General features: G+C 40.3%; 1 protein-coding gene across 1 annotated transcript in view; it reads right to left on the bottom strand.

Moving 5' to 3' along the window:
• Positions 1-518: 518 nt before the first annotated feature.
• Positions 519-12,009, bottom strand: part of GTF3C4 (general transcription factor IIIC, polypeptide 4, 90kDa) — a 32,415-nt gene continuing 20,924 nt past the window's right edge. Inside the window, exons 3-5 of the mRNA XM_006834898.1 lie at positions 9,578-9,708; positions 4,239-4,327; positions 519-1,065 (exon numbers count right to left, since the gene is read on the bottom strand). Coding sequence (XP_006834961.1) covers positions 1,001-1,065; positions 4,239-4,327; positions 9,578-9,708 — 285 coding nt within the window. The 3' untranslated portion in view covers positions 519-1,000. The remainder of the gene's footprint in view (positions 1,066-4,238; positions 4,328-9,577; positions 9,709-12,009) is intronic.

The raw sequence follows: 12,009 nt of genomic DNA, 5'->3' as shown, positions 1-12,009 counted from the left end.
AATGTGTTGCATACATTTGTAGCAACAAAGCTCAAGGGTTTCTTTCCATATCTGAGCCGTCCATCTCTCCAGAAGTCTCTAGGCAGAGTCTCTGTATACTCCCCTACACTAGATACTAAATGAAACCTATCTGGATAAGTCAACATTACAAAATACTAAAAAGTTTTTAATACAAGAATGATTCTCCTTTTCAAAAGCCTATGTACAAACATCTCATCTTAAATTTTAAGTAGGGAAATGACATGGTAGAATAAGAATACTTGACACACAGGTGAAAGAGCTGGGTCAGGAAATTGTATGACATGGGAGTTCATTAAAAACAAGTCACAACTATTAACTTAAAATAGTTATCTGATCATTTGACACATTAAAACCAAGTTTAGTCTTTGCTTCAACTTCTTAAAAACAGAAGAGATTTAGGAAAATATTTTCAATATGTATGAAAAACAACAATTGATAGGATAAAGACCTGTGGCTTTTAACTGAGAACAAAATATCCGACCCATACGTTGTTTTAGACACTTTTAATATCTGTTGGTACACTGAAATGCCACATACCAGAGATGTTAAACTCTCTGGAGCAATAAGGCAGTTCCACACCAAAACAAGGATTAAAGCCCAACTCAGTCCAGTAAAGGTCCTTATCCAAACTCTAGAGGAGACCATTCTATTCCTAGAAATGACAGGATATCCTTTTTGTTCAAACTGCTTTAGTGATGACACATCAAAAAAAAAATAAGTGTTCCTCCTATGGTAAGGAGTTGGGAGGCTATGCTCATCTCAAGACTACTTAAAATCTCTGCGTTCAGTCATTCTGTGATATCCTGTTGCTCCTGGAAACAGAATGTACTTCGGGAGATGAGTTCCCAGTGTCCTATTTACAAGTATGAGGAGGGCCTTCCATTTGTGAAGGCCAGGCTTATTCCAGGGCATCCTTCTCTTCAGACCAGAGGATGTTTTCTATAGCATAGAAGCCCTCCCATCTTCCCATCACTGACATTTAGAAGACAGGAGAATCACAGAAAGGGCAAGGGCTTTGCAGTAACCTCTTAATCCAGTCAGGATCTGCAAAAGAAGACAAGAGATATCAAGGATTAGCTTGAGTGAAAGCAGAACATGAAATGGAATGAGCATTCGTCTGCAGCAAGAAGATCCTGCATGTAGTCTCAGCTCTACAACTAGTGTAGCCCCAACTCCCTAAAAAAAGTATGAATTATTTTGAGTTTCAGTTTCTACCATTCTAAAAGAAGAAAATGGACAAAATCTGTGATTCCCAAAGCTAAGTTTGTGGTGAAATTTTCATCTATCTGTGATGAAATAGGAAAATAAACATGCAATGTTGTGTCATGAAGCGAAAATTCAGTCAATTTAAGGAAAGGATTGTGCTTTGAGATTGTACTTTTCAAATACTGTTACTGTTAAAATATTCTTTAATGAAAATTACAGTAATAGTAGTTTTATAAAATGCCATTATATGGAGAAATAAAAATGTAGCAACACTGGTTAATACAGTTCCTGCCCCACCTTTTTTTCTTAAAAAAAAAAAAAGAAAGAAAAACTTTACTGATCTGAGATGAAGACTGAGAACCACTCTCTAGATCCAGTGCATCTCCATTCTTCCCAAAAGCGGCTCAAGTCAATTGTAGTTGGCTTTTGTCATTTTAAAATATCAATCACTCTCAGATTTCCTGCCTAGATAGTCTATCAATTTTCAAATGCAGTTGAGTGGTAAAAGTGCCCAATAATCTGCTTCTAAAGTGGAGTCCTGGTGTGGTGCTGTGGGGTAATGCGCCAGACTGCAAAGCTGTTTGAACTGCAAGGTCGGAGGTTCAAGCTCACCAGCTGCTCCTCGGACACCCTGTACAGGGTTGCTATGGGTCGGAATCCACGCGACGGCACTTAACAACAACAACAAAGTGGGTGGGGGAAGTACAGATGAAACAAAAACAGCCATGAGTTAGTAAGTTTTGAAGCTGATGGATGAGGACATAACAAATGGTTCATTACACTGTTTGTACTACTTTAGAACATGACTACAATTGCCCAGACATGCTGCCAAAGACCAACTTCTTAGAATCAGAAAGCTTCAGTCAGTTTAGAGCAAGAATACAGATGCAGTTTTATATAGTGTCTTTTGTTTGGGTTGAAACTAAAAATTTCCCCCAAACATGTATATGATTGTATATGCTCATGTCTAGTTAGCTCATTTGGTATGCAATGTTAATGAGTTTAAGACAGTAATTTGGCATTTCTATGGCTATTACGAATTGTGCTGAGAACCGCAAGGTCAGCAGTTCGAAACTACCAGTTGCTCCGCGGGAGAAAGATGAGGCTTTCTACTCCCGTAAAGATTTACACCCTCGGAAACCCTGTACAGGGTCGCTATGGGTCGGAACCGACTCAACGGCACTTAACAACAACAGCAACAATGGCTATTTAAAAGGAGCTCTGGTAGCGTGTTGTTAGGTGCCATCAAGTCGGTACCGACCTTATGCACAGCAGAACAAAACACTGCCCGAAACTGGGCCAACCTCACTACTGTTGCCACGTTTGAGTCCATCGATGCTGCCATTTTGCCAATCCATCTCGTTGGGAGTCTTCCTCTTTTTCTCTGACCCTCCACCCTATCAAACATGAGATCCTTCTCCAGCGACTGCTCCCTCCTGACAATATGTCTGAAGTGACAAAGTCTGGCCATCTTGGCCTCCAAGGAGCACTCTGGCTGTACTTCTTCCAAAACATATCTGTTGGCTCTTTTGGCAGCCCATGGCACTTTCAATATTCTCCTCCAACACCATAACTCCAAAGCATCAATTCTTCTACAGTCTTCCTTATTCACTGTCCAGCTTTCGCATGCATATGAGGTTATTGAAAATACCATGGCTTGGGTCAGGCGCACCTTGGTCTTCAAGCTGACATCTTTGTTCTTCAACACTTTAAAAAGGTCTTGTGCAGCAGATTTGCCTAATGCAATACGTTGTTTGATTTCTTGACTGCTGCTTCCGTGAGTGTTGATAGTTGTTACAAGAAAAATGAAGTCCTTGACAATTTCAATCTTTTCTCCGTTGATAAGAATGTTGTTTATTGGTCTAGTGGTGAGGATTTTTGTTTTCTTTACATTGAGATGTAGCCCATACCAAAGGCTGTGCTCTTTGATCTTCATCAGTAAATGTTTTAAGTCCTCTTCACTTTCAGCAAGTAAGGTTGTATCATCTGCATATCGCAGGTTGTTAATGAGTCTTCCTCCAATCCTAATGCCACGTTTTTCTTCATAGAACTCAGTTTCTCGGATTATTTGCTCAGCATACAAGCTGAATAAGTATGGTGAAAGAATACAACCTTGTCGCACACCTTTCTTAGTTTTAAAACATTCAGTGTTCTAGTAGTGTGGTGGTTATGCATTGGGCTGTGAGCTGCAAGTTCAGCAGTTCGAAACTACCAGCTGTTCCATGGGAGAAAGATGAGGCTTTCTGCTCCCATAAAGATTTACAGCCTCAGAAACCCAGTACAGGGTCGCTATGAGTTGGAACCAACTCCACGGCACATAGCCACCACCATGGCTATTTAAGGAGTCCTGGTGTGGTGCTGTGGGCTAATGCATCAGACTGCAAAGTCGTCTGAACTGCAAGGTCAGTGGTTCAAGCTCACCAGCTCCTCCTTGGAAACGCTCTACAGGGTGGCTATGGGTTGACTCAGCATTCAACAACAATGGTTATTTAAATCACTTTGTTACTAATATATGCAATCTTACTTTCACCAGATTATTTCAAAAACATGTGCTTTGTTTCCAGGACTCTTAGAAAACAGAATCCAGATTAAACTAGAAAAAATGGCCATCATGGCTACAGGAAGAGAAATCCTAACTATATATTCTATTACTGCTCCAGCAATGCTGTCTTTGTATACAATCTTATTTATTTGTAGCCTTTTCATTCAAATACAATCCATATATGCCATCTAAAACCATCTCTGACATTTAATAAATATTATGTTTGCAGTGACAGAATAGCAAACTGCAGATGCACTGAACTCTACTAAACATGCACTATGGACAGACTTCAACACAATGTATTCCAATGACCAATTTTTAATTAGTATTATGGCTTCAGATAAGCATTGAAGAGCAGAACAACTGCACAAACTAAACAGTGTGAGCCTGACCCAAGTTGTTATTTGGAGGTGCTGGTACTGGGCCAGCATGCTCAATCTCATCCTCCCAAAGCTGGGAGTATATTCACCTTCTGGAGATGGATGTCGAGCGATGCTGTCATGGAGCAAACACCTTCTGTATATCAAACTCTGGCAGGACTGGTAGGTTAAAAAGCACCTGAAAGAAGACAAGATTGTATTGTCAAGACAGAGAGCTTGTGCAAGTTCTACCAAAACTGAGAAAGTAGCAAGATATTGGAAGGTAACTTTACCACAGTTAATCATTCCAAACACACGCATAAAGAAAAGCAAGCAGAAATATGCCATAAATTCATGGAAAAATGAGTGGGGAAATAGAGAAAAAGTGGTTATGTCAGAGCCTGAGGGGACAGGATATAAGGCTTCTAATCTATTCACTGCAGCTTCCTGGTTGTCCCTGTTCACTGCCCAGGGGAAGAGCCAAGTCTGTCCACAGTTGATTGTACTTTGAAATTCTTCATAGGTTAAGAAACTGATCATGTACTATTTTAAAGGAAAAACAAAATTCTTGGTAATGATTTTAAAACACGGACAGTACATTGGATATGAGACAAATCTGATGGATACAAGAGACAAAAATGATGGGAGAAAAGGTAGGACCTTAATAAATACATATTCATAAACAGGAATACTCAATTCTATCCAACAACTATCCATTGAACACCTATCAAGGCCAGACAAATAAAGGTAGACAAAATAGACACAGATGGCAAAGGGTGCATTTGGATTATTTAGGGAGGATTTTCCAAAAAAGTAACTTCTAAGTTGAGCAACTAAAGAAGAGAAAAATAAAAAGAGGAAGGAAGGCTGGGGGAAAGGATTTCAAGTTGGATTACCATCCATGAGTCAAGACTTGGGTATGCAGGAAGACATTATATCTGAGTGTCATCAAGCACACATTCTCCCATACAAAAGGTATACTGAAGCATTAGGAGACAACTTTAATCAGCAAAAATAAAAATTTTTATGAAAGAAACCATTTGAGAGGCATTAATGTATTTGTCATGTTAGGTACCACTGAGTTGGCTCCCACGCATAGATGACCTCAGTCTTGTAGTGCTTGTGTAATGTGTAGTGGTTACAAATGCAGACTACAGCACCAGAAGGTTAGGTTCTTAGCTCTACCACCAACTTCCTATGTGATTTTGAGTTAAGTTTTTGATGTCCTTTTGCCCCAGTTTCCTCTAAAAAAAGAAAGTCATAGTGCCCCCAGTCTAATCTATTGCTGTGAGGATGCAATAACTCAACACACGTGTATTGCTTATAATTCTTGGTGGTGTTAGGTGCCATCGAGTCAGTACTGACTCATAGTGACCGTATGCACTACAGAAATAAACACTGTGTGGTTCTGGGCCAACCTCACAATCGATGCTACACTTGAGCTCATTGCTGCCGCCACTGTGCCAATGCATCTTGTTGGGAGTCTTCCTCCTGCTTTCCAACCCTCTATTTTACCAAACATATCGTTCTCCAGGGACTCCTGATAATATGTCCAAAGTATCAGAGACTAAAAGTCTGGCCATCCTGGCTTCCATGGAGCACTCTGGCTGTACGTCTTCCAACACAGATCTGTTTGTTCTTTTGGCAGTCCATGTTACTTTCAATATTCTCCTCCAATACCATTACTCAACTGCATTATTCTTCTATGGTCTTCCATTATTCACTGTCCAACTTTTGCATGTATATAAGATTATTGAAAATACCATGGCTTGGATCAGGCACACCTTAGTCCTCAAACTGACATCTTTGCTCTTCAACACTTTAAAGAGGTTTTGTGCAGCAGACACGCCGAATGCAATTTGTCGTTTGATTTCTTGACTGTTGCTTCCTTGAGTGTTGATAGTTGAATCAAGAATAATAAAGTCCTTGATAACTTCAGTCTTTTCTCCGTTGTTAAGAATGTTGTTTATTGGTCTAGTGGTGAGGATTTTTGTTTTCTTTACATTGAGGTGCAATCCATACTGAAGGCTGTGTTCTTTGATCTTCATCAGTATTTTAAGTCCTCTTCACTTTCTGCAAGCAAGGCTGTATCATCTGCATATTGCAAGTTGTTAATAAATCTTTCTCTAATCCTGATGCCATGTTTTCTTCATAAAATCCAGCTTCTTGGATTATGTGCTCAGCATACAGACTAAGTATGGTGAAAGAATTCAACCCTGGAGCACACCTTTCCTAATTTTAAACCATTTGGTGTTCCCTTGTTCTATTTGAACAACGGCTTCTTGAACTATGTACAGGCTCCTCATGAGCACAATTAAAAAGTATTCTGGAATACTCATACTTCACAATGGTGTCCATAGTCAGTCGTGATCCACACAATCGAAAGCTTCTGTGTAGTCACTGAAGCACAGGTAAATATCTTTCTGGTATTCTCAGCTTTCAGCCAAGATCCATCGGACATCAGCAATAATAATCCCTCATTCCATGTCCTCTTCTGAATCTGGCTTGAACCTCTGGAAGTTCTCTGCCAATGTATGGTTGCAGCTTCTTCTGTATTACTTTTAGTAAATCTTTACTCGCATGGTATATCAAAGATATTGTCCAATGATTTCTGCATTCTGTGGGTTACCTGTCTTTGGAATGGGCACAAATGTAGATCTCTTCCTGTCAGTTTGCTTATAATAGTGCCTGGCATACACTGACAGTGCTCAATGAATGCTAGGTTGATTGCGTTTGTATAGGAATGCCCCCCAAAAAAACCCCAAAACAACACTGAGGAAAATCCAAATCTCCATCACTAAGGGAGTAAATTATGGATATCTACAAATGGAAAACTATAGTTATTAAGAAAAGGAAAAATGCCTACAATACTTTGATAACAGAATTGACAAGCTGTTAAAGTATAGTATGTGTAGCACAATTCCGTTTCTGTTGAAAAGAATAAAAATTAATTTGTTGTTGTTAAGTGCCATTGAGTCGGTTCTGACTCATATCGATCCTGTATAGGGTTTCCGAGGAGCAGCTGGTGTGTATGAACTGCCAACCTTATGGTTCACAGTCCAATGCTGATCCTACAGTGCCACACCAATCCAAAAATAAAATTACTCCCCTCAAAAAAAGAAAAAAGGTGAGTATTAACAATGTATCAGGCACTGTTTTAGAAAGACCTGTGAACAAAGCAACAACATTCCTTGTTCTTGTGGAGGTTTCTATTCTAGAAGAAAAAGCAAAATGTAAGAACAACAGTGTATTAAATAGTGATAATGACTTAGGAGGAAAAGAAAGCAGGGAAGACATATGGGTAGTATTAGGAGAGTAGGGCGAGGCCAGCACTAAGTTACAATCTTAGTTGGCATGGTCAGGGACAGCCTGACTGATAAAGTAACACTTGAGGAACCACGTGGGCACATACAGAAAGGGCATTCTAAGCTCGTACAGCCGCCTGAAGTAGGAGTGGCCAGGGCGAGAGAAAGGACTTGTAAGTCACTGAAAAGGTTTTTTGCTTTTTTACTCACCAAAAATGGATAGCTGCAGAGTTCTGAGTAGAGGGGTGACATCAGCTGATCAAGCCTTAGTAAGATCATGATCATGACATGAACACAGCTACGTTGACAACAGACTGAAGGAGGGATGGAAGCAAGAACAACAAGTGGGAGATAACTACAATCATTTAACAAGAGAGAATGTGTCTTGGACCAGGGTTACAGATGTGAAAGTAGTGAGAAAACATCGAGTTTAAATTTGGAATGCCTATTAGACATATAAATAAAAATTCTGACTAGACAATTTGATATACAAGTTTGGGTTTGGGGAGATGTTCAAGCTAAAGCAGCATTTTTAAGTCACCAGTTTGTAGGTGGTATGTGAACACCAAGGGAGAAAATATGGTCCTAGGACTGACTTCAAGGAGATGAGGAAGAACAAGCAAAGATGACTGGGAACGAAGTCAGAGGGAGAAGAGCAATCAGGGAAGTTCTGTGTCTGGGAATGCAAATGATGAAAGTGCCTCAAGGAGGAGGGGGCCAAATATAGCTCACAGAAGTAAAATGCAGACAAAACACGGTTACCTTGGAGAATGAGACTGAGGAGACAGAACTTTTAGCTTTTATCTTATGAACTTTTATTTATAGTATAGTGAATTATCTACTGTCTCTTCTGGGTAAGGTAAGAGAAAGTGGAAGATGTAACCGAGTAAATCTTAACAGTAAAAACCTGAAACTCTAGCATGGGTATAAAATGAGCCATCTCAAGCAGGAGAGGGGATCTTACTACCAGGAAGAAAAGCCACGAGTGGAGTGCATCCTTCAGACCCCGAGGTCTCTGTGTATTGAACCTCCTTGAACCAGGGACAGAAAGCTGTGACATCAAGGAGTGGCAAAGCAGCAACAACAGAACTAAAAAATAGAGCATGAGACTTACAGCCCACAGAGCAAGTAAAGCTAAGTGACTTTGGGCAGGAGGGTTGCTAGCAGAGTGGGGTGCCTCCAGGCACTTATATGGGACAGCTAGGTTTGCTGAACCAAGAAGGCAACTCAAGTGCCTTCAGGCTGAGGCTTACGGTGCAGTGGTATGATCCATGGGCATGTCAGTAGCACTGGCCTGGTAGTGAGAGACCTGCCTGTGGGCACAGCTGAGGAGAGGCTGTCCTGGGTAGAACAACTGTGCCCTGAGCATTTCTGACCCTGAATTAACTTCAGGGTCTGAGTTCTGTGTGGTCGCTGCAATCAATGATCAAACCCAGCTGGGTTGAGTGCTGTGGGAGGGATGGTTGGTGTCACAGCTTTTTTTTTTTTTTTAAACATACCTTTAATTTTAACGTGTATTATCTTTCAATACTTTAAAAAAGCTTAATGTTTCAAAGAACAATATTATCAAAATAAATAACCACACCTCTGTATATCAAGCAGTAAAACTATCTTTCAAAGGCATCCTGCTTTAGCCATTCTGCTGATAAAATCCCAGGCCAGTTTGTAATAGCAGTTTTTCTCCAACATATACTTTGGATAGATAAACACAGTGGTGGTTTGTGGTCTACAAAACTGAAAAGTGTACAGCAGCAGGAGTTTTCTTAAAATGGCTTATTGGAGTCAAATGTGATCATGAGAACAGACTGCTAGTTTTCAGTCCATGAATGGCAAGATCTCTTGCAATAGTTCATCAACTTTAACACGCACTACTTAAAAATAATAGCTTAAAACAATTTAAATGTTATTTCAAAAAACAACAGCATTACCAAAATAATAAGCAAAGCCCTCCACATCAAGCAGTAAAACTGTCTTAAAAAGGGATCCGGCTTTCATCATTCTGCTGATAAAAGTCCAGGCCAGTTTATACTAGCAGTTTTCCTCCAACACATTATTTTGGATAGATAAATACTTTCACAGTGCTGATTTGTAGTCTACGAAACTGAAAAGTGAACAACAGCAGGCACGTGCTTAAAATGACTTACCGGAGCCAAATGTGGCCATTGGAGCAGACTGCCTGCTTCCGGTCTGTGAATGGCAGGACCTCTTTACACAAACTACAATGCTCAGGGAAAGTCTGTTTGTTCATCTTCTTTGAGATGTGTCCAATCAGCACCTAAGAAGACAAAACAGTCAAGAATTCTTAGAGGTGAGTGCAGCATTTCTTGAAGTGTCTACTAACACAAAGGAAAAATTAAATAAAATGCAGTATTGTAGAAAAGCTAAGAAAGAGATTTGTGTTTCCACATAGGCTGATCTGACTGGCTGAATAAAATGTAAATCCATTAAGGGATCATGTAACAATGGTGTAATCCATAACCACTAAAAGAAGATTCTGAAAATCAAAATCTTATTACTTGCCTCATTTTAGTTTCTTCTGAAACAAGGACTTCAGAGTTCTGTTAGAAGACAAAGTATTTAGCTATTACTTATAGTGTTTTGATTTTAAAAAGGAAAAACATAATCTCTACGTGCAGAGTATCATGTGCAACATTGTCATCTTTGTAGAAATGTTGTTAACTGCCACTGAGTCAGCCCCTGAACAATGGAACAAAATGCTGCTTGGTTCTGTGCTGCCCTATGCTAGTTACCGATCCGACTGTTGTGCTCCATGGGCTGTTCAAAAATTAGCTGATTTTTTAAGTAGATCACCAGGACTTTTCTTTCCAGTCCATCTAAGTGTGAAGTTTGTACAGTATTAGAGCAAGCTGAAAGCCCTCACTGACAGACTGGTGGTTAACTACAACATGGGGTACAAAGGACAAGGGTCAGACACTAACCAGGGATCTCCCACATGAAGGTGAGATTCCACCACTGTCCCCTTATTGGTACTGTCAAGTACCTTTAAGTTAGTGCCAATCCATAGCAACCCAAACCCTGCAGAGGGTTTCTGAGGAGCGACTGGGGAGCTTGAACCGTTGACCTTGTGGTTAGCGGTCCAGTGCCACAGGAGGAACTTTTCAAATGTCTTACCCCATAAAGAATGTTTACAAAGTAAAAAGAAATTCAGGATTTTAAAAGTCATTTAAATTTTTATCACCAATGGCCCAAAACCCATGGACTGATCTAGCCGAGTAGCCTACTATCGTCAGGATAGAGGGTCAGCACCCATTTTGTGGGGGTGGGGTGCGGTGGGGTGGTGACACAGATAGACTTGATAGGGCCCTCAGTCTTGTCTCTACTTCCCTTTAAGACCTATCTCCTCTTAACCCACTACCATCGAGTTGATTCCAACTCATTGCAACCCTTATGTACGGTTTCCAAGGCAGTAAATCTTTATGGGAATAGAAAGCTGCCTCTTTTTGGTTAGCCAGCCCAATGCGTAATCTTCTCTTAATACCAGGTAGTGGTGTGGTGGTTGTGTGTCATGGGGACTCACAGCAATCATGTATAGAGTTAAATCTTTACAGGAGCAGAAAGCCTTATCTTTCTTGTGTGAAATGTCTGGAAGATTCAAACTGCTGACCTTTCAGTCAGCTGCCCAATTTGTAACCCACTACACAACCAGGGGGAGTCCTGGTGTGGTGGGGCGCTGTGGGTTAATGCGCCAGACTACAAAGCCGTTTCAACCACAAGATCAGAGTTTCAAGCTCACCAGCTGTTCCTTGGAAACCCTATACAGGGTTGCAAGTGACTGGAAAGCACTTTACAACAATACAACCAGAGCTCCTTTAATACCAGATGTCATTGCTAAAAGTGCTATTCAGTCAGTTCCGACTCATAGCAACCCTGTATAAGGTTTCTGAGCAGCTAGTGAGCTTGAACCGCGGATCTTGTCGTTCAAACTAACTTTGCAGTCCACCACTTTAACCCATAGCGCCACACTAGGACTCCTTAATACTAGATAATGTTCTCCAAAATATTGACTTCATCTATGTGTCATTTCTTGTGGTGGAATCTTCCAAGTCTGCCTCGTTCACTAAAATTAATTCAGTTAATTTCAAAGGGTATCTTAATAATCTCAAAAGTTGGTGAACCTTGTAGATAATTTACAAATTTAAATTCCATTAACTTTCAGTCTTTCGTTATTTAGGTTTAAGAATCCTCCTGGTATGGCGCTGTGGGTTAATGTGCTGGGCTACAAAGCCACTTTGAACTGCAAGATCAGCGGTTCAAGCTCACCAGCTGCTCCTCAGAACCCTAGACAGGATCACTATGGGTTGGAACTGACTTGGCAGCACTTTACAACATAGCAGGGATGACCATGCCCACCATCTTTTCTAGACAGATCATACATAGTGATAGGACAAAATCTTCCCAGAATTCCTTCAGTTCTGATAGACCCAAATATTACAAAATGGAAGGTTGCCTCTTGTTGCTATTAATAAGCTTCTTGATCATGGAAGTCCAACTTTGTTAGTTCAACTCAGGCTTTTTCAATGAGGGTAATATACTTCCTAGGGAGCAAAAATTGCTT

This window comes from Chrysochloris asiatica, unplaced genomic scaffold (assembly GCF_000296735.1).
Source record: "Chrysochloris asiatica unplaced genomic scaffold, ChrAsi1.0 scaffold00014, whole genome shotgun sequence".
Classification (NCBI taxonomy): Eukaryota; Metazoa; Chordata; class Mammalia; order Afrosoricida; family Chrysochloridae; genus Chrysochloris; species Chrysochloris asiatica.
Note: the sequence above shows the minus strand (reverse complement) of the source record. Positions and strands in the feature narration are given on the sequence as shown.